At 40.3% G+C, this 23,621-nt stretch overlaps 1 protein-coding gene across 1 annotated transcript; it reads right to left on the reverse strand.

The window, feature by feature from the left end:
• Positions 1-15,809: 15,809 nt before the first annotated feature.
• On the reverse strand, positions 15,810-20,958 carry LOC127338747 (uncharacterized). Its single transcript, XM_051364745.2, has 3 exons — positions 20,665-20,958; positions 20,361-20,468; positions 15,810-16,629 (listed from the first exon to the last, which is right to left on the reverse strand). The coding sequence occupies exons 1-3, from the start codon at positions 20,778-20,780 to the stop codon at positions 16,068-16,070; spliced, it is 786 nt and encodes a 261-aa protein (XP_051220705.1). The 5' UTR covers positions 20,781-20,958; the 3' UTR covers positions 15,810-16,067.
• Between the last annotated feature and the right edge of the window lie 2,663 nt (positions 20,959-23,621).

Below are 23,621 nucleotides of genomic sequence, written 5' to 3' on the forward strand. Positions count from 1 at the left end.
TGAAAAACACCAAAAATATGAGAGATCTTTATGAACTTTATCTTGAATTAGGACATGATGTGTTTGAAGAGAGAATTAAAAAACCTATGGAACTTTATATGCATGCTAATGGGAATGTTATTAATATGAATGCTTTGAACACTATTGTTGTTAATGCTATGGAAAATTCTAAGCTTGGGGAAGCTCGCTTTGATGAGCATGATCTTTTTAGTCCCCCAAGCATTGAGGAGAAAATTTACTTTGATGATACTTTGCCTCCTATTTATGATGATTATAATGATAGTGGTCTTTTGGTGCCGCCTGTTATGGAGGATAAATTTGATTATGATTACAATATGCCTCCTATATTTGATGATGAGAATAATAATGATAGCTACTTTGTTGAATTCGCTCCCACTACAACTACTAAAATTGATTATGCTTATGTGGAGAGTAATAATTTTATGCATGAGACTCATGATAAGAATGCTTTATGTGACAGTTATATTGTTGAGTTTGCTCATGATGCTACTGAAAGTTATTATGAGAGAGGAAAATATGGTTGTAGAAATTTTCATGTTATTAATACACCTCTCTATGTGCTGAAATTTTTGAAGCTACACTTGTTCTATCTTCCTATGCTTGTTACTTTGCTCTTCACGAACTTGTTTATTTACAAGATTCCTTTTCATAGGAAGCATGTTAGGCTTAAATGTGTTTTGAATTTGCTTCTTGATGCTCTCTTTTGCTTCAAATACTATTTCTTGCGAGTGCATCATTAAAACTGCTGAGCCCATCTTAATGGCTATAAAGAAAGAACATCTTGGGAGATAACCCATGTGTTTATTTTACTACAGTACTTTTGTTTTATATTTGAGTCTTGGAAGTTGTTACTACTGTAGCAACCTCTCCTTATCTTAGTTTTGTTGCATTGTTGTGCCAAGTAATGTCTTTGATAGTAAGGTTCATACTAGATTTGGATTACTGCGCAGAAACAGATTTCTGTCTCTAACGAATCTGGGACTAATTCTCTGTAGGTAACTCAGAAAATTATGCCAATTTACGTGAGTGATCCTCAGATATGTACGCAACTTTCATTAAATTTGAGCATTTTCATTTGAGCAAGTCTGGTGCCTCAATAAAATTCGTCTTTACGGACTGTTCTGTTTTGACAGATTCTGCCTTTTATTTCGCATTGCCTCTTTTGCTATGTGGGATAGATTTCTTTGTTCCATTAACTTCCAGTAGCTTTGGGCAATGTCCAGAAGTGTTAAGAATGATTGTGTCACCTCTGAACATATGAATTTTGATTATGCACTAACCCTTTAATGAGTTTGTTTCGAGTTTGGTGTGGAGGAAGTTTTCAAGGGTCAAGAGAGGAGGATGATACAATATGATCAAGGAGAGTGAAAGCTCTAAGCTTGGGGATGCCCCGGTGGTTCATCCCTGCATATTTCAAGAAGACTCAAGCGTCTAAGCTTGGGGATGCCCAAGGCATCCCCTTCTTCATCGACAAATTATCAGGTTCCTTCTCTTGAAACTATATTTTTATTCGGTCACATCTTATGTACTTTACTTGGAGCGTCTGTGTGCTTTTGTTTTTGTTTTTGTTTGAATAAATGCTTGTGTGGGAGAGAGACACGCTCCGCTGGTTCATATGAACACATGTGTTCTTAGCTTTTAATTTTCATGGCGAAGGTTGAAACTGCTTCGTTAATTGTTATATGGTTGGAAACGGAAAATGATACATGTAGTAATTGGTAAAATGTCTTGGATAATTTGATACTTGGCAATTGTTGTGCTCAAGTTTAAGCTCTTGCATCATATACTTTGCACCTATTAATGAAGAAATACATAGAGCTTGCTAAAATTTAGTTTGCATAATTGGTCTCTCTAAGGTCTAGATAATTTCTAGTAAAGTGTTTGAACAACAAGGAAGACGGTGTAGAGTCTTATAATGTTTACAATATGTCTTTTATGTGAGTTTTGCTGCACCGGTTCATCCTTGTGTTTGTTTCAAATAGCCTTGCTAGCCTAAACCTTGTATCGAGAGGGAATACTTCTCATGCATCCAAAATCCTTGAGCCAACCACTAGCCATTTGTGTCCACCATACCTACCTACTACATGGTATTTCTCCGCCATTCCAAAGTAAATTGCTTGAGTGCTACCTTTAAACAATTCAAAATTTATCACCTCTGATTTGTGTCAATGTTTTATAGCTCATGAGGAAGTATGTGGTGTTTATCTTTCAATCTTGTTGGGCAACTTTCACCAATGGACTAGTGGCTTCATCCGCTTATCCAATAATTTTGCATAAAGAGCTGGCAATGGGATTCCCAGTCCCAAATTAATTAACAAAAAAAAATAGACACTCCTCCATGGTATGTGATTGATTGGACGGCACCCGAAGGATTCGGTTAGCCATGGCTTGAGAAAGCAAAGGTGGGGAGGAGTGTCATCATAATAAAACTAAAATAAAAAAAGGCACTCCTTCATGGTATGAGATTGTTGGCAGGCACCCGAGGATTCGGTTAGCCATGGTTTGTGAAAGAAAGGTTGGAAGGAGTGCCACCCAAAAATAAAAATAAAATGGGAGCCGCTCTTTGAAGGTTTGTCTGACAAGGGGGTTAGAGTGCCCGCTACCATTCATTGACAACAACAAACACCTCTCAAAATTTTACTTTTATGCTCTCTATATGTTTTCAAAACCAAAGCTCTAGCACAAATATAGCAATCAATGTTTCCCTCTGCGAAGGGTCATTCTTCTACTTTTATGTTGAGTCAGTTCACCTATTTCTCTCCATCTCAAGAAGCAAACACTTGTGTGAACTGTGCATTGATTCCTACATACTTGCATATTGCACTTGTTATATTACTTTACATTGACAACTATCCATGAGATATATATGTTATAAGTTGAAAGCAACCGCTGAAACTTAATCTTCCTTTGTGTTGCTTCAATACCTTTACTTTGAATTATTGCTTTATGAGTTAACTCTTATGCAAGACTTATTGATGCTTGTCTTGAAAGTACTATTCATGAAAAGTCTTTGCTATATGATTCATTTGTTTACTCATGTCATTTACCATTGTTTGGATCGCTGCATTCATTACATGTGCTTACAATAGTATGATCAAGGTTATGATGGCATGTCACTCCAGAAACTATCTTTGTTATTGTTTACCTGCTCGGGACGAGCAGAAACTAAGCTTGGGGATGCTGATACGTCTCCGACGTATCGATAATTTCTTATGTTCCATGCCACATTATTGATGATATCTACATGTTTTATGCATACTTTATGTCATATTTATGCATTTTCCGGTACTAACCTATTGACGAGATGCCGAAGTGCAAGTTCCTGTTTTCTGCTGTTTTTGGTTTCAGAAATCCTAGTAAGGAAATATTCTCGGAATTGGACGAAATCAACGCCCAGAGTCTTAGGATTGCATGAAGCTTCCAGAACACCCGAGAGCCGCCAGAGAGGAGCCACAGGGGGCCCACACATGGTGGCGGCGCGGCCCAGGGGGGGGCGCCGCCCTAGTGTCTGGTGGCCCCAGATCCCTTCTGACGCCGCCTCTTCGCCTATAAGAAGCCCCTGACCTAATTCTTCGATACGGAAAAAGCCACGGTACGAGAAACCATCCAGAGCCGCCGCCATCGCGAAGCCAAGATCTGGGGGACAGGAGTCTCTGTTCCGGCACGCCGCCGGGACGGGGAAGTGCCCCCGGAAGGCTTCTCCATCGACATCACCGCCATCTTCATCAACGCTGCTGTCTCCCATGAGGAGGGAGTAGTTCTCCATCGAGGCTAAGGGCTGTACCGGTAGCTATGTGGTTAATCTCTCTCCTATGTACTTCAATACAATGATCTCATGAGCTGCCTTACATGATTGAGATTCATATGAGTTTTGTATCACTATTCATCTATGTGCTACTCTAGTGATGTTATTAAAGTAGTCTATTCCTCCTCCATGATGTAATGTTGACAGTGTGTGCATCATGAAGTACTTGGTATATGCTATGATTGTGATCTCTTGTAGATTATGAAGTTAACTATTACTATGATGGTATTGATGTGATCTATTCCTCCTTTCATAGTGTGATGGTAACGGTGTGCATGCTATGTTAGTACTTGGTATAGTTGTGTTGATCTATCATGCACTCTAAGGTTATTTAAATATGAATATCGAATATTGTGGAGCTTGTTAACTCCGTTGAGGGTTCGTGTAATCCTACACAATTAGTGGTGTTCATCATCCAACAAGAGAGTGTAGAGTATAGCATTTATCTATTTATTCTGTTATGTGATCAATGTTGAGAGTGTCCACTAGTGAAAGTATAATCCCTAGGCCTTGCTTCCAAATACTGAAATCATCGCTTGTTTACTGTTCTACTGCATCTGTACTGTCCGCAATATTACCACCATCAACCACACGCCAGTCCTGGACAGCAAAGCACTTTTCTGGCGCCGTTACTGTAGGATAACGTTGCATAGAAAACAAAAAATTTCCTACCACGAACACGCAATCCAAACCAAGATGCAATCTAGAAGACGGTAGCAACGAGGGGATTATCGAGTCTCACCCTTGAAGAGATTCCAAAGCCTACAAGATGAGGCTCTTGTTGCTGCGGTAGACGTTCACTTGCCGCTTGCAAAAGCGCGTAGAAGATCTTGATCACCGGCGCCACGAACGGGCAGCACCTCCGTACTCGGTCACACGTTTGGTTGTTGATGAAGACGACGTCCACCTCCCGTTCCAGCGGGCAGCGGAAGTAGTAGCTCCTCTTGAATCCGACAGCACGACGGCGTGGTGTCGGTGGCGGTGGAGAACTCCGGCGGAGCTTCGCTTAAGCACGCGGGAGCTATGGAGGAGAGGGGGGCGGCTAGGGTTTGGGAGGGGGTGGCCGGCCACTCAAGGGGGGCGGCCAGGTTTTGATCTTGGGGTGGCCGGCCCCCTCCCCTTGGCCCCTCATTATATAGGTGGAAGCCCCAAGTGTTGGACTACAAGTCTCCGAATAAGATCCGAACCCAAAACCTTCCATATGATAGGGAAACCTACCCAAGGTGGGAATCCCACTTGGGGTGGGATTCCCCCCTTCCATATGGGGGGGTGGCCGGCCCCCATAGGGGGAGTCCACTTGGGACTCCTCCCCCACTAGGGTTGGCCGGCCATGGAGGTGGAGTCCCTCCGGGACTCCACCTTCCTTGGTGGTTTCTTCCGGACTTTTCTAGAACCTTCCGCATCATTTTAATTCACATAAAATGACATCCTATATATGAATCTTATTCTCCGGACCATTCCGGAACTCCTCGTGATGTCCGGGATCTCATCCGGGATTCCGAACAAATATTCGAACTCCATTCCATATTCAAGTTCTACCATTTCAACATCCAACTTTAAGTGTGTCACCCTACGGTTCGCGAACTATGCGGACATTGTTGAGTACTCACTCCGACCAATAACCAATAGCGGGATCTGGAGATCCATAATGGCTCCCACATATTCAACGATGACTTTAGTGATCGAATGAACCATTCACATACGATACCAATTCCCTTTGTCACATGATATTTTACTTGTCCGAGGTTTGATCTTCGGTATCACTCTATACCTTGTTCAACCTCGTCTCCTGACAAGTACTCTTTACTCGTACCGTGGTATATGAACTTATTCATATGCTTGCAAGAAATTAGACGACATTCCACCGAGAGGGCCCAGAGTATATCTATCCGTCATCGGGATGGACAAATCCCACTGTTGATCCATATGCCTCAACTCATACTTTCCGGATACTTAATCCCACCTTTATAACCACCCATTTACGCAGTGGCGTTTGGTGTAATCAAAGTACCTTTCCGGTATAAGTCATTTACATGATCTCATGGTCATAAGGACTAGGTAACTATGTATCGAAAGCTTATAGCAAATAACTTAATGACGAGATCTTATGCTACGCTTAAATGGGTGTGTCCATTACATCATTCATACAATGACATAACCTTGTTATTAATAACATCCAATGTTCATGATTATGAAACTAATCATCCATTAATCAACAAGCTAGTTAAGAGGCATACTAGGGACTCTTTGTTTGTCTACATATCACACATGTACTAATGTTTCGGTTAATACAATTATAGCATGATATATAAACATTTATCATAAACATAAAGATATAAATAATAACCACTTTATTATTGCCTCTAGGGCATATCTCCTTCAGTTACTACTGCTCATACTTATTCATACCACCTGTATTTCACTATCTCTTCGCCGAACTAGTGCACCTATTAGGTGTGTTGGGGATACAAGAGACTTCTTGCTTTGTGGTTGCAGGGTTGCATGAGAGGGATATCTTTGACCTCTTCCTCCCTGAGTTCGATAAACCTTGGGTGATCCACTTAAGGGAAACTTGCTGCTGTTCTACAAACCTCTGCACTTGGAGGCCCAACACTGTCTACAAGAATAGAAGCACCCGTAGACATCAAGGTGCTACTTATGTCAACGGTAGTGATAAATAGTATGGCTTATGCATACTTACTTCCTATAAGTTTGCTTGCCTCATGCATAATATACTAATAGTGCTCACACCTTGTCCTAATTAGGTTGGACTTCCATGGATTTTCATCACATACATATGTTTTAACCAAGTTTCACAAAGGGGTACCTCCTTGCCTCCTGTACAAAGGTCCTAGGAGATGAATCTCATTTGATTTCTCAATTTTGATGAATCTCAACTTTTTTGGACATCCATACCGAGAAAGAAAGGACAACTGATATTTGGGCTTTTGTCCAGCTGAAATTTCCACCATGTGAAAATGGCTTTTGTTGGCGACCAATTTTGCTCTCTAACAATATGCATAATCCAATCTTTCCAACTCATGGTAAATCTCCCTTACTTCAAACAAGATGAGCATGGATAGTATTTCACATGATATTCAACAAAAGCATATTAATGGTGTTCCCCATGACAGCATGGTTATCACACAACAAGCAACTTATAAGAACTAAAAATGCATAGGACATAATACTTGCCACAATAGTTTTTTAGACTACTTCCCATGATCTATAATTTACACAAAACAAATGATTATTTTTGAAGGTTTAAAAGTAGCACAAAAGCAATTTACTTTGGAGTGGAGGTGAAATACCACATATAGGTAGATATGGTGGACACAATTGGCAACTTTAGTTTTTGGTGGTTGGATGCACGAGTAGAGCTCATACTCCGTACATGTGAAGGCTAGCAAAAAGACTGGAAGCGACCAACTAAGAGAGCAATAATGGCCATAATCATGCATAGAGACAAAACATTATTAATCAAAGCATAAAGTGATATTACAAGTCAAAAACTAAATGATCATAGAGGCTTTAGTTGACTGGTTATAGCCATAACATGTTATAAGAATGTGCCAAGTCAACCCAATAAAGTATCAAAGGAGAATACCACACTATTATGCTTTTATGATAGAAACAACACATGATTCTTTCAATGACACATGATGCACTCTCAACTATTTGAAACAAGTCATGCTAAAACAATAAATACTAATCATATGACAAGAATAACATCCGACATGACATGCCAAAGTCTATACCACAGCCTAGACAAGCTTCCTTTTGCATCACTATAGTCATGAAATATTTTACTCGTATCCAACACCAATTAACTTATTTGAAATAACTCTCATGGATGAAATAAAATATGGACCAGAGAGCTAACAATACAAAAATAAAGAATACTAGTATGCTCTGAAAAAAATTCAAGTGAAAGAACAAGAGCTAAACACATTACCAGAAAACTGGAACACTCTCAGAACAATAACAGTGAAAACTAGAGCCTTCTATGCAATTAAAAAGGAGCAGGTCTTTATCCAAAACAAATGTGTCGGGATCCAACATATGCTACAGTAAACAAAACAAAACCTAAAACAAAAATAAATACGCTCCAAGAACAACACATAGCTTATGAAGCAATAAAAATATAGCGTATAGAGAGATGACATGTTGCTTTGTTGATGAAAAGGGGATGCCCAAGGCATCCCCAAGGTTTGACGCTTGTACCTCTTGAATATGTCTTGGGGTGCAGGGGCATCCCTAAGCTTGAGCTTTTGTCCGTTCTTCATCTCATCACATCATTCTCCTTTCCCTACTCTTGAAAACTTCCTTCATACAATAACTTCGCACAATTCTTCATTAGCAGCATTAGTACAATCAAAATTAACAAATCCACTTTTGTTCAGTACTATCATATATCAAAATCTATTAAAGCATAAGCTACTGTAGCAACCTTTAAAAAAGCTCTTTGATCAAAAGAACTAAAAAAGAAAGAGATTTAAGAGGCAAATGCAAATAGTGCATAAATCTGTCAAAACAGAACATCATGTAAAGATCAATATTTTTGAAAATCATCTGTTGCTTATCTAGAAAAGTTGTCAACTAACGAAAGTTAGATAATAACCTCGGGAATATGCATAACAAATTACAGCTCACAATTCCTCTCTGGCTATTTTTATGAATTTTTATGGTAATAGCATATAATCTGTTTTCAGGACAGCAACCTTCCCAAACATTACTTTCTTCCTATTAGAGGCTATTCTTGGCACAAAAACAAAAAAAATCATAAGGAGCGGTCATTACAGTAGTAATAACTTCCAAGACTCAACAAAAAGAAAAATTACTGTAAAAAAAACATGAGTTGTCTCTCATAAACGCTTTTCTTTAACGTCTTTCAGCTAGGCGCAGTAAAAATGCGAGCATCAAGTAGTATCAAGTGAAGAAGCATCAACATCATAATTTGTTCTAATAATAGAGTCAGAAGTGAACTTCTTTCTCTTTCTAGGGAAGTGTTTCATATCTTTCTTGAGTGGGAATTGATATTTAATAATCACATCTCTCATATCAATAGCAGCACCAACTGTTGTAAGAAACGGTCTTCCCAATACAATCGGACAAGAAGCATTGCATTCAATATCTAAAACAACAAAATAAACTGGGACCAGGTTATCGTGAACCATAATAAAAACATTATCAACTTTCCCCAAAGGTTTCTTTGCATCAATATCAACAAGATGAACATCCAAAACATTTTGTCCAACGGTGGCAATTCAAGCATCTCATAGATTTTTCTAGGAATAACAGAAATACTTGCACCAAGATCACATAAAGCATTGCAATGAAAACCATCTATTCTCATCTTAATGATGGGCTCCCAGCCACCTTCTAACGCATTAGGACTTCTAGCAAGAATTTGTAAGAATTTAATACTTCAGAGATATTGCAATCATCAAAATCAAACCCATTTTATCAAAGGGAAAAGGATTCTTGTCTCCCATACTCCGAAAAATTTCAGCATACTTATCACGAGCAGTTTCAGTGGTTTTAGGCAATTTTTTAGAAGGAGCGAGGGCTTTTAATACACCATTTAATTTATTATCAATAGTAGGAGAGTGGCTAGCATTTGAAACTTTGTTACTACTGCTGATGGTGATGGTATAAACTTTAGTCAAATTATTATGTTTAGCAATTTCATCTTCTCTTTCCCACCTATCATGCAATTCAGCCAACATCCTAACATTTTCATCAAATCTAACTTGAATGGCATTCAAAGTTTTACTTTCTTTAACATCTCGAGGCAACACTTTTAATTTAAGAAATTCAACATCATGATAAAGGCTATCAACTAATGAATTCCTTTAGCATGATTTCAAGATCAGAGGGTGCACTTTTATTATTGATGTATGAATTACCATAAGAGTTGTCTTAGGAGTTACCATTATAAGAAGGATATGGCCTATAATTGTTGCTACCAAAATTATTCCTATAAGCATTGTTGTTGAAATTGTTGTTTTTAATGAAATTCACATCAACATGCTCTTTTTGAGCAACCAAAGAAGCTAACATAATATTATTTGGATCAACATGAGCTTTACCATTAACAAGCATAGACATAATAGTATCAATTTTATCACTCAAGGAGGAGGATTCTTCAACATAATTTTCCTTCTTACCATGTGGAGCTCTCTAGGTGTGCCATTCATAATAATTTATCATCATATCATCAAGTAATTTTGTTGCAGCCCCCAAAGTAATGGACATAAAGGTAACTCCAGCAGCTGAATCCAGGAGATTTCTTGAAGAAAAGTTTAGTCCTGCATAAAAATTTTGGGTGATCATCCAAGTAGTAAGTCCATGAGTGGGACAATTCTTTACCAAAGATTTCATTCTTTGCCAAGCTTGAGCAACATGTTCATTATCATATTGCCTAAATTTCATTATGTCGCTTCTCAAAGATATAATCTTAGCAGGGGATAATATTTTCCAATAAAAGCATCTTTGCATTTAACCCAAGAATCAATACTATTTCTAGGCAAAGATAGCAACCAATCTTTAGCTCTACCTCTCAAAGAGAAAGAAAACAATTTTAGTTTTATAATGTCACCATCTATATCCTTATATTTTTGTATCTCACAAAGTTCACCAAAATTATTAAGATGAGAAACGGCATCTTCAGTACTAACACCAGAAAATTGCTCTTTCATGACAAGATTTAATAAAGCAGGTTCAATTTCATAGAAGGCTGCTTCGGGAGCAGGTGGAGCAATAGGTGTACAAATAAATAATTATTTTTGGTGCTAGTAAATTCACACAACTTAGTATTTTCAGCGGAACCCATTTTAGCAAAATTAAAACTAAGTAACAGAAATAACAACTAAACTAATTTTGTGTGTTTTACATATAATAAAGACAACTATAAAAGTAAACTAATTTTGTGTGTGTTTTTTATATAATGAAAGCAAACAAAAAATAGTAAACTAAGCAAACTATAACAAAGTAAAAAAGATTGGAGATGAGAGACTCCCCTTGCAGAAATCCTCTTTATCCCCGGCAACGGCGCCAGAATACAAGCTTGATGGCGTGTACTCGTCGTATGTGGAAACGCTGTTGGGGAATGCCAAGAGGAAGGTGTGATGATCACAACAACAAGTTTTTCCTCAGTATGAAACCAAGGTTTAGTCGACCAATAGGAGAAAGGCGTGACTTTTGAAGGTGTTGCTGGCTAACTAGTGGCAGGACGCACTACCGGCGTCAGCAACAACGTGGAACCTGCACACAACACAACCAAAGTACTTTGCCCCAACTTGCATTGAGGTTGTCAATATCACCGGTTTGCTGAACACAAATGATTAGACGTATCGAATGAAAGGAGATGTTTGCAGAAAGTAAACCAAATAGGATTGTAGTTGAATTTATCAGTAAAGGAAATAGGACCGGGGTCCATAGTTCACTAGAGGTGTCTCTCCATAAAGAAATAGCATGTTGGGTGAACAAATTACAGCTGGGAAATTGACAGAATATCGACCATACATGACAAGATGATTACTATGATATTTGGTATTGGGCATTACAACATAATACATAGACCGTAATCCAACTGCCTCTATGACTAATAGTCCGCATTCAGGTTAGCTTCCGTACCCCTTCCAGTATAAAGTTGCAAGCAATAGCCTATCGCATTAAACGATGTGTGTAAAGTAAAGAATAGAATTACCCTTGGATAAAATATTGTTGTTTTCTCCCTACTAGCAACAGCACATCTACAACCTTAGAATTTACAAAGTCACTCTCCCAAGAAACTAGAGGCATGAACCTATTATCGAGCATAAATACCCCCTATTGGAGTCACAAGTGTCCACTTAGCCAGAGTTTCTACTAGCAACGGAGAGCATGCAAGATCACAAATAACATATGACATGATTATATAATCAATCTCAACATAGTATTCAACATTCATCGGATCCCAGCAAACCAAAAATAGAGGATTACATAAAGATGATCTTGATCATGTAGGGCAGCTCACAAGATCGATACATGAAGCACAAGGTGGAGAAGGCAACCATCTAGCTACTGCTATGGATACATAGTCCAGGGAAGAACTACTCACGCATCACTTTGGAGGCGGGCATGGCGATGTAGATGCATCCGGCGATGATTTGCCCCTCCGGCAGGGTGCCGAGAAGAGCTTTAGAACCCCCTGAGATGGGTTCTGCGATGGCGGCCACGACGGAACTTTTCGTGGATGGAGGCTTGTGTATCCAGAGTTTTCCCGAGAAGATGTATAAATAGGTGGAGGATTGAGGTCGGTTGGGTGCCTGGTGGGCCCAGACCACCCCTAGGTGCGGGCCAGGTCTAGGTCACGCCTAGGGTAGGTCTGCCGACCTGCTGCATCTCTTCGACCTTCCTCTGGACTTCGTCTTCATTTCTGTAAAATATTGACTTCAACTTTTATTTCGTCCAATTCCGAGAATATTTCATGTACAACTTTTTTGAAATACAAAAACAGCAGAAAATAATGTGGCATCTTGTTAATAGATTATTGCGGGAAATCATGTAAAAGTGCAACGAAATGTAAAAAAACATATGTGAATTGGTGTAAAACAAGCATGGAGCATTAAAAATTATAGATATGTTTAAGACGTATCACTTACTGAGAAGATCGGGCAACCTCTTATCACAAAGATGTTTCCGTCCTAGCTGCAACGGAGGGCATGGTGCCGCCCATCGGACCAGCCCAGTTCCTTTCCTGGAAGCAGCGGAAGGTATGCTCTTCTTTTCTTTTTTCATTTACTAAATCATGGAAACCACTCCTAATTTGCAGGCTTGTTTCTGGATGCACGCATTATTACCTATATCAAATTAAGCTGACCCAGTTTACCGAAAAAATATTGATTTACAACTTGATGATTGTTATACTGAGCATTATATAGGTAGAATAAATAATGCCATGATCGAATTGTGCATGTGGATTTCATTATCATGGATAATTCATGGGAGACTTCAAATGAGGGGAATGTGATTTTTTTGGTTTCACAAAAGAAGTGCATTGAGCACTTTGCAAATAGGAAGGATGGAGCAATGAAGCATTCCTCCCATGATATGCGCACCTCCTACATAAAAAAATGTATGAATCCTAGCTATATGGCTTTAAAAAAAGCGCTTTGCAGGAGGCAACCCGATTATTTTCTTTCAATTTTTTTTTGAGTGTTTTCTTAGCTTTTCAAGTTATATTTTTTCTTTTTCTGTTTTATAAGTTTAAATGGCAATTTCAAATCATATGAATTTTGAAAGATGTTTATAATTGCTTGAATTGTGGTTTTCTACGTGTTGTAGAGAAAAATTCCGCAACAATTCACGTAGATCGCAATAGGCTGTAATTTTCATATTAAATGCTCCATGTTTGTATTATTTTCATATTTGTCTGATTTTTCGGAGTTGTTTCAAAAAAATCATTTTGCTGCAGCTGCTTTTTTTATAGATTCCGCCTTTAGTTACTTAAGTGGCTCTTTTGAGTTCCCGTTTGATTATTTATGTGTATTATGGTGTTATTTGGCTGGTAGCCACTTGATCAACTTTCTGTACATTACAATACCAGATTTATTTCGGTGATTGATCACACCATGCTATGTATCTTTGTGTCATTAAACCTGCAAAAAATAGCGGGATTGATAAGTTTTTATAGTGAAGTTTTTTCACTGGGAATGATGGAAAAATAAATCAAGGTTCATTTAACAATGGTTAGACCATAAACTTGGGGATTCCCAAGGAATCCATGTACACCAACACTAGTCTAGGTTTGTAAATCTCCAAACATTGTTTTTTTAATTAAGCACTATATGGGAAAATTTATGAGCTTAGAGAATCTTTGTGAGTCTTTTTGTTTGCTTTTGAGTTGCATCTCTATCTTTGAATAAAGACCGCCACTAGTATGTCTATCACATGTAATACCTTATAATTACTTGAATACATTTTGTTAATAATTGAAGATATGAATGTTTTGATCATTGGGTATTGATTTTATTATGAGCAAAGGGTGATTGTGAATCTTGTCATTTAGTGATAGGTCTCATCAAGCAAGACAACCTTTCTCGTCGGGATAGTTGATTGGTGTTTTGTTGCCATCAGAGAGTGGCCAAACAACTGCCTCCAACCGCCACGAAGAATATGACGGTGAAAGATCTGAAGGATCCAAGATAGGGCGGAGAAGCGATGGCTCATCGAGGTGATTGGCAATAAACTCTAGGGATCCAAAGAGGGCCATCTCGCCCGGAGAAAATGCCAAGCTGTTGCCATTGTTGCTGATTTTTGAAATATGGATCTGGTGAGGTAGCTAGATTCAGACGTGCACCCCTACCTGGCATGCCAACTTTTCTTATATTTCCCAACAATATTAGTCCGGGGGTCATCGTTCAGCAAACATGGATGGTAGAAAATAGAAGATGGTTGTAGACAGGTTTGGACCCTGGCAAATAACATAGGGTTAGGACCCTACGTCTTGTTTGGACGGATTGTACTATCTTTATATATGTAGGAAAAACTCGAGGAAGTCTCAAGCTCCCCATGTAGATGAATTGTGACGTGATGATTGATACCACTTGCTGATTCCCTATATTCCCCTATATGCATAGAGAGATTATGGTAGTGATGTAAATGGGTTGGGAGAGTGGAGGTTAATACTGGTTGTGGATTCGAATGCTAATATATCAGATCACGGATTTCGAACAATAATGGAGCTGACTCGTGGCGGAAACAACATTAACTGGATAACACGTATAAGTAGATCAAAGAAACCATACAACCAAATGTTTCGATAAAAAAATACTCCTATCTGATCGTGACGATAAGTAGAATCCTCGTGATGATCTTTTCATGGCATGGTACTCCAACATGATGGCATGTACTCCAACATGATTGTGACGATAAGTAGAATCTGGGCGCCTGAGTCGTTGTGCTAGGCCACCCCCGGACAAGTGGTCGCATTTTGACCTCTGTGGGCTGATGTGGGACCCATGAACTCTGTAGTTTGATAAGGGAGTAAGGGACCCATTGACAGATGTTCCAACACATTTAGTTCCAAAACATATTTATCGGATTTGCTGGAAATCACGAGCTTGATACTTAATAAGTTTAAGTCGAGCGGTTCTGAGATTCGTGTTTTCTGCGCTTGTAGATTCGTGCTCTGACTTTTGGGCTGTTTTTGTGTGTTTGTGTTGTTGTTGGCCCAACGCGTAAGCGGGCTGACTTGTTTTTTCCGGGCCTCGCGGAGTGGGCTTGTGGAGTGGGCGCCAAGTGGACTCGTGGTGATGGTTCCTATCTACAAGGCTTCTTTCTCTCTCCCATGGAACCGCTTATGCCGCGCATTTCAGTTGCGCGTGTGTTGCAGAGAACATATTTCCAGTTGTATATGGGTTGCAACTGAGTTTTTTTCGGTTACATGTGGGTTGCAAGTGATATTTTTCTTTCCAGTTGCATGACTGTTGCAACCGAGATTTTTCCAGTTACGTATATATTGCAACTAAGAATTTTAACAGTGGGTTGCAACTGAGTTTTTTTCTAGTTACGTCTGCGTCGCAACTAAGAATTTCCACTTACATGTGGGTTGCAATTGATACATTTTTTCTCCAATTGCATGAGCGTTGGAACTAAGATTTTTCTAGTTGCACATACGTTGCAACTAAGATTTTTCCAGTTACGCATGCGTCGCAACTAAGAATTTCCATTTACATGTGGGTTGCAACTGAATCTTTTCTAGTTAAATGTAAATTGCTACTACGATTTTTCTTATGTCTTAAATGGTTGCACAAATTATTTTTTCTAGTGAAAAATACGAACGCACAAAACTGAACACCAAAACTAAAGTAGTACACGAGCTCAATAAGCTACCGATATCATCGATTGAGACTTATTAAGTCTCAGGACGACTGATCTCTAGGCGCTCCCAATATTTATTTGTACACTATTTGAACACCCGTATAGTTTCCAAAATTAGACTTGTACATACTCCCTGTCTGTTCTATACATATATAGAGAGAGAGATATGAGCGAGCGACATCATGGAGAACTCTTCTACGGTGCAATGGTGAGGAAAAAATAGTTAGGAACTCACCCACCAAGCTAGAGTCTCACTTCTACCTAAATTTGGGACATGGTGAGAGCACATATGTACCACCACATCTCAAACAAAAAAGGACATCTTATAAATGGATAGGTGAATGCACACGCTCAAATTAAGTACTCAATCTATTCACTGGAACCAACCCAAATCCAAAGGCTCGAACCAGTTGGAGTCCACCATGAAGTCCAGCCCTAGGTCATGGTGCGCCGGCAGCACCACTGGCGAAACCGAGGAGCCACTGCTGCCGTCATGGCTACCTCCGGCCATCGCCGGTGAATCCCTGTAGCAGTTACTAGCCAACAACGAATCGCTGTAGTTCACACGCGCGGAGTGGTCAGATTTCACGATGTTGTCGTCGCAGCCGCCTGTGATGACGGTGAGTAGGGAGGAGATGATAGCGTCTTTCTCTTCTTTTATCGCGGCGGCGAAACCACGGCCGCAACGAGCCAGCTGCGTGAGCGGCGCCGGCTTAGTTTCCACCTCCGGTACCTTTCTCAGGGAAGCATCGGCGATCTGCTGGATGTGCATCGACGAAGCCATGTACTCCGAGGCGGCATCGGCCGCGCCTCTGCATGTGTGGTCGTTGGTGTAGACCACCCGGAACAGAGGAGGGTCCCCGGAGTTGTGCTGCTCCACGTGCTTGCTTGCCGGACAGCCAAGATCCTGGTGGTACGTGCACCGGTAGTAGCATCTGCATAGATAGACAGTGTGTTTAGTGCTCGCTTTTCCATGGATGCCTTGAGGGCAAAAAATACGATCCATCTTAAAAGTAGTGGTCGTCGTGGACCAGACATGATGCACGTGGCAGCCAAAATCGTGGCACATGAGACCACCTGGCATTGTACAACTTGGATGATCAGAATTGTTAATCTTGCCGACATGCATTATTAGCTCCAAATTAGAGTACTGATCCATGCATGCGTGCTTTGGATATCGTTGTGTGGGGGAGCATCCCCAAGTGTGGGGAATCAGATGCACCCTTCAGATCTAGCTAGTATGGATCTTACTCACTTGTAATGCTGGAACTCGCTAGAGATCTCATATGCACAAATGTTGAGTCCTCACATGATAGAACTGAATCTTCATGATAGTATGTTTGGCCTAGTTAATTTTCACTCTCACTCTTCCTCTTGCTAGAAGGTGCAAGTTTGCAACAGGCCTCTCAACAGGGAACCTTGTGGTTGAAATTCCCTTAAACCTATCCCACCAGCATGAAGAAAATAGCTCGCTATTGCAACGCTAATAGAACGCTATAGCATAACTAGAGAGGTCACACTAAACTTTAGTATTTTTCCTCGCTATGACGCTATTTATGAAATAACATTCTACATCGTGCTAAAACGTTATATCGTTAGCGCGCTATTTTTTTCCCCAGCCTATATATTGACCCCAAGGCCCGGGTTTTCCTCCTTTGTAAGAATTTGCTTCCTGTTTGGCAATATGATGGTTCCTCTTTCAATTGAAAGATAATGTCGCTAATGCTGATAGTTCTTACTTAGTACTTTATGATATGTTGTTTCCTGGCCCGGCCCTGGGTCAGTGCAGGCGGTGCGGTCGCACAGGGCCCCAATGTTTTGGGGGCCCATCCAGGTATGTACAGGAAGGCTCGAGAAGGCCATTAAATTCGACCAAGAGCAGATTTCACTAAAATAATGAAGATCTTGGTCATAACTCGACCGTCTCCTCGTTAATGCCTCACTGCGACTTCTCCTCTTTCGTACAGACGCGTGGTCTTGCTTCATCGTGCCCTACCCATCTCCCCACCCACACCGAGGATGGAACGACACTCCTTGTTGGAATTAGCAGAGGAAATCTCGATCTTCTGATTTGCAACAACTCTCACCTGATTCAGCTTCTTATGTTCTCACTTTCAAGCGTTATTATCATCTCATAAACATTCGTTTGCGTGTTTATGTTTGTGTGATGAGATCATGAGATGTCATCTAGAAAATGTATGTCAATGAGAATTTGGAGAGAATCATGTTCAGTTTGTAAATTTCTGTTGAAATATAAAAAATACCTCTATAATTATAATTATCTAAGTATGGGGCCCATTTTCGTTCTTGCACCGGGCCTCTTCTATGTCAGGGCCAGCCATGGTTGTTTCCCTGTGGGATGTTGATGTTAGGCTTTTGAAAATTGAAGAACTATTTTTGTATGTGGTTATGCATGTATTGTTTTGGCAGTTTTGGACTATATCCTTCATTCTTGGTTAAATCCTTAATATTTTGGTTACATCTAAGGTTTTTTCAAAACATAAATTCAAATACAGCACGCATTTTAAACTTTTCCCACCAATGAAGGAAGGGCATTGCTCTTGCATTTTTTTATTTTTTTAAGCATATCGAGAGAGGGTTAGCTAAAGTTCATGGTTTCAAAAAAAAAAAAACTAAGGTGCATGGTAGGATCCTAGGATTGGGTCTGTCGCCAAGTGGCCCTAATTAGGTAGAAGCCCAGCCCACCGTGGGACAACCCTACCATATGATTTCCACGTGTCTATTACAATAATTATACCTCTCAAACATACATAATTATTTTAAAAATGATTAAAATATAGGGAAAAGTGAATACTCAGCTCATGTCCAAAACTTAGTGTTTTCAGTTTTCTGAACAGGAGGGAGTAATTCAAATTAAAACTTGTCATGTCCTACTGAAGATTAGGTTTAAGACAAGCACATACTACACGTAATATACTCTAACAAAAACAAAATCTTGTCCCGGATGAATGGTTTTTTGCAGATCAATAATCAATTATGTGATATTTTCTCCAAACATTAATGCCAATGATTAAGACATATTTTTTAAGTAATCAATAATCAATTTCATTACCAATCTTAGAACAAAACCATTACACGAGCTGTTGCTTGCGCTGACACTTATCTAATTATGGAACAATTGACTGATCACCAATCACAGCAAAAACAATAGAAACGCTTGGTTTATGAAACGCAAGTTGAGCTGGGTAACGATTAAATAACGTATCATAAATAAACAAACCCCTCAGTGGAGTGCACGAAACCTGAACGCAATGATATATCCTCAAAGTCTGATGGTGCTTAATTAAGAATAAGTCTCCTTTTTCTTTCCCAAATTGGTTGGTTGCGCTTGTTAACTGCAGATTCCCATTTGGGCATGTGGTTTCTATGTAAACGACAACGTGAAGGTCAACGTCACAACCTGATGCGAGAGCTACAGGTAGCTACCGAGAGGCAGGGCAAAAAGGAAATCTAATAAACCGCACATGCATCACGTATACTATATCCCTTTGCTTCGAAGCGCACTTGCGATTAAACTACCAGCAGTAGGGACCTTTCTGGCTTGGGACGATTAGTTAAGCTGTTGATTAACCCCTGAACCGTCAGATCTAAAACATGTACTTAGTACTTAACTAACATGGGAAACCTTGAAACGAGATCAAATCACATGCACTTAACCAATACCCAAGAATCCACTATGGTGTGTGACAGTGATATATATTGGGTTAACATATATATTGGTTTCAAGTTAGGTAAGGGTTGCATATCATTGTAGAAGCTTTTGATATAGTTCTATCTTGTTAATTATCAGAATGTTATGTGAGACAACAACCAAAAGAATGTGAGTCATTTGTGAGCATGTTTATCTATGATCTTGTTTAGCTGTCATATTCTTTTCAGGTGTACACTATGTGTTGTACTACCTTCATTGTTTTCTAAAATTGATCCTCCTAATTTGGACATCAAGATTGGTTTAGAACACAAAGTTTACAACTAATTAATAAGTTCTTTTTTACTTATTAACTGAAGTTCAATTATATGAATATGCATATCATTTTCTAAATGTAAATATTTGAAGAAATATAGCATCCATTTTAAAAGTTTCAAATGTTTTACTGCATATATCTTACAAAGTGGATTTTTTTAGTGGAAGCTTTCGTTATCCACAGCAAGTAACAAGCGGTTGTAGCATCTTGATTAGGTATGTCAAGCTTATGAAACATTAATGAAAATATATCAAAGTAATACAAGTCATATACCCATTTCCTAAGATTCAAAATAAATATAGAATTGAGAAAGACACGCGCAAATATGATAAGAGGCCAAATGCGAAATATAGGATTAAAATAGAGAATTTGAGTTTTCCACATAGGATTTATAAAGAAAGGTATGACATTATTGGATGTCTAGGTTCCTATAATAAAATCATTTGATTTTATAGCAATGCTACAATATTCTTATACGGTATGATTCCTCCAAATCAAGCGACAGATTTCGGAAATTTGAAGAATTGGAACACTCCAAGGTTCCCTTCAAGTTCATTTGTATATAAGTCTTCATACTTTGTCCGGGTAGATAAATTGTCCGTATTTTACCTAAGTACATCCACCAGCTAACTTGTAGAGCAATCTGAACTTAATTGTAACTGGATAGTCTGCACACAAACCTTGGGAATGCATTGCCCCGGATCATCTTCTGCCCATATTTTCTCCACTGGAAGCCATCATGATACGGTGCATATGTGTAGTCTGTTCTCATGCCGATGCGAGCCTTCCTGTTTAATTGAAGTGGAAGAAAATTTGAGAAAATATTTAGCATCGCATGCAGTAAGAACTAACTATGAAACAAAGGCAAACCATATAGCAACTTAATGGTATATATACTCCACCATATCCTAGCTAGTTTGATTGCTCTTCCAGTTTCACATGCATAGCTGACTCTTTCATTTATATGGCATGAATTGTACTTACTTCTTGGCGTGCTGTTGGGCATAGCCTCCACCACTGCTATCATGCTGCAGCAGCCTCTTATGTGCTCCATTAGAGCAGCCGCTGGAGCTGACCATGTTGCTCTCGCTCTTAGCCATGGTGGCCAGCCTCCTTGCAAGTTGCGCTCCCGATCAAAACACCGCACGTACGTACTTAAGCACGGTGCCGTCGAAAACGTTGGAATTGCGTAGTGTGGTTCGTTCCGGCGGATTCCGGGCAGTCAGGACTGAGCGCCCTCCTGAAGCTGGTCTGGATATTGTTGGAGATGGTGAGGATTGTTCCCCTTGTCTAGTGCTGTAGAGAAGTGCGTGACTGTGCACTTATATATATATACATATGCAGTTTGCTTCTATGGAACCTGCTGCAGGCGCATGGAGCAGGTGCGCGCTTGCTTCCAGAATTTTAAAATCTAAGGCAGGGCTTAATTAACCACGAGAACGCGGCATCTTTTGGACTTTGAAACTTCACCCAACGTGACATGCGTGGTTGCACCCCTTTGAATCCAAACATATAGCCAGATCTGCAGGGGCATGTAGCAGACCGAAATCAATATATATTACTGTGTTGAATTTAGATCCTTTCGGGAAAAGGTTTGGATTTAGTAACTTGCATCAATTATCACCAAAAGTAACTCTGGTGAACTTATGCGTGCGCTGTAACCTGAGACCTGAATGCCTAGGGAATTAATTATATCTGATCACATATATATTTCACACTGGTAGAAAAACAGGCTTCCGGTGAGCCCCATAAGTCGCGAAGCTATAGGAACCGCGACTAATGGGACCTTTAGTCGCGGTTCGGGAGGCGAACCGCGACCAAAGGCCTGGGCCCAGGGCGCTCGGTGGCCAGCCGGTGCACGTGGGGGGCTTTAGTCGCGGTTGGCCAGGCCAACCGCGACTAAAGGTGCCCGAAGGCCTTTAGTCGCGGTTGGCCGCACCTTTAGTCGCGGTTGGCCAGGCCAACCGGGACTAAAGCCCCTCCCCTATATATACCCATCCAGCAGCCAACACTTAGCCATTTGGAGCCATTCTCTTCACAAACTTCACAAGTGGGTGTTAGGTTTGCTTTTGGTTCCTCTTATGCACATAAGGTGTTTGATGAAATGCCCCAAGAGCATGAAACAAACATGATATGAAGTGTTGGAGCCACACTTGAGCTTTCTCATTTATTTTTTCCTCCTCGATCGCGGTTAGCAACTTGAACCTTTGATGTGTCGTTGATAAAATATGCATGTGTGTGTAGTTCATTGTTTAATTTATATTGTTTGTAGCTAGTTAGTTTAACAAATGCATGATGGTTAATTATATATTTTATATTATAATAATGCAGATGAATCGACAATGGATGTACGGTAACCGACTCTCCGGCGAGTTCAGTACGGGTTTGAAAGATTTCCTCGTAGTGGCTAATGCGAACAAGCAGGGGGGTTTTGTTATCTGTCCATGTGTTAACTGTAAGAATCAGAAGGGTTACTCTTCCTCAAGAGATGTTCACATGCACCTGCTTCGGCACGGTTTCATGCCAAGCTATAATTGTTGGACCAAGCATGGAGAAAGAGGGGTTATAATGGAAGAAGATGAAGAAGGGGATGATTTCATCGATGAAAGCTATCTTGCTCATTTCGGTGATACTTTCATGGAGGATGCTGAAGGTGAAGGGGAAGGTGAAGGGGAAGGTGAAGAAGAGGCACGTGATGATCCCGTTGATGATCTTGGTCGGACCATTGCTGATGCACGGAGACGCTGCGAAACTGAAAAGGAGAGGGAGAATTTGGATCGCATGTTAGAGGATCACAGGAAGGCGCTGTACCCCGGATGCGATGATGGTCTGAAAAAGCTGGGCTGCACACTGGATTTGCTGAAATGGAAGGCACAGGCAGGTGTAGCTGACTCGACATTTGAAAACTTGCTGAAAATGTTGAAGAATATGTTTCCAAAGAATAACGAGTTGCCCGCCAGTACGCATTTAAGCAAAGAAGGTTATCTGCCCTCTAGGTTTAGAGGTTCTGAAGATACATGCATGCATCAACGACTGCATCCTCTACCGCGGTGAATACGAGAATTTGAATGAATGCCCGGTATGCACTGCATTGCGTTATAAGATCAGAGGCGATGACCCTGGTGACGATGTTGAGGGCCAGAAACCTAGGAAGAGGGTTCCCGCCAAGGTGATGTGGTATGCTCCTATAATACCACGGTTGAAACGTCTGTTCAGGAACAAAGAGCATGCCAAGTTGTTGCGATGGCACAAAGAGGACCGTAAGTCGGACGGGGAGTTGAGACACCCCGCAGATGGAACGCAATGGAGAAAGATCGACAGAGAGTTCAAAGATTTTGCAGCTGACGCAAGGAACATAAGATTTGGTCTAAGTACGGATGGCATGAATCCTTTTGGCGAGCAGAGCTCCAGCCATAGTACCTGGCCCGTGACTCTATGCATCTACAACCTTCCTCCTTGGTTGTGCATGAAGCGGAAGTTCATTATGATGCCAGTGCTCATCCAAGGTCCGAAGCAACCCGGCAACGACATCGATGTGTACCTAAGGCCATTAGTTGATGAACTTTTACAGCTGTGGGGCAGACCTGGTGTCCGTGTGTGGGATGAGCACAAAGAAGAGGAATTTGACCTACGAGCGTTGCTTTTCGTAACCATCAACGATTGGCCTGCTCTTAGTAACCTTTCGGGACTGTCAAATAAGGGATACAATGCATGCACGCACTGCTTACATGAGACTGAAAGTGTACATTTGCCAAATTGTAAGAAGAACGTGTACCTTGGGCATCGTCGATTTCTTCCGAAAGGTCATCCAGTAAGAAAGAAAGGCAAGCATTACAATGGCAAGGCAGATCACCGGCCGAAGCCTGCGGAACACACTGGTGCTGAGGTATTTGATATGGTCAAGGATTTGAAAGTCATCTTTGGAAAGGGTCCTGGCGGAC

Source organism: Lolium perenne, chromosome 3, assembly GCF_019359855.2.
Source record: "Lolium perenne isolate Kyuss_39 chromosome 3, Kyuss_2.0, whole genome shotgun sequence".
Classification (NCBI taxonomy): domain Eukaryota; kingdom Viridiplantae; phylum Streptophyta; class Magnoliopsida; order Poales; family Poaceae; genus Lolium; species Lolium perenne.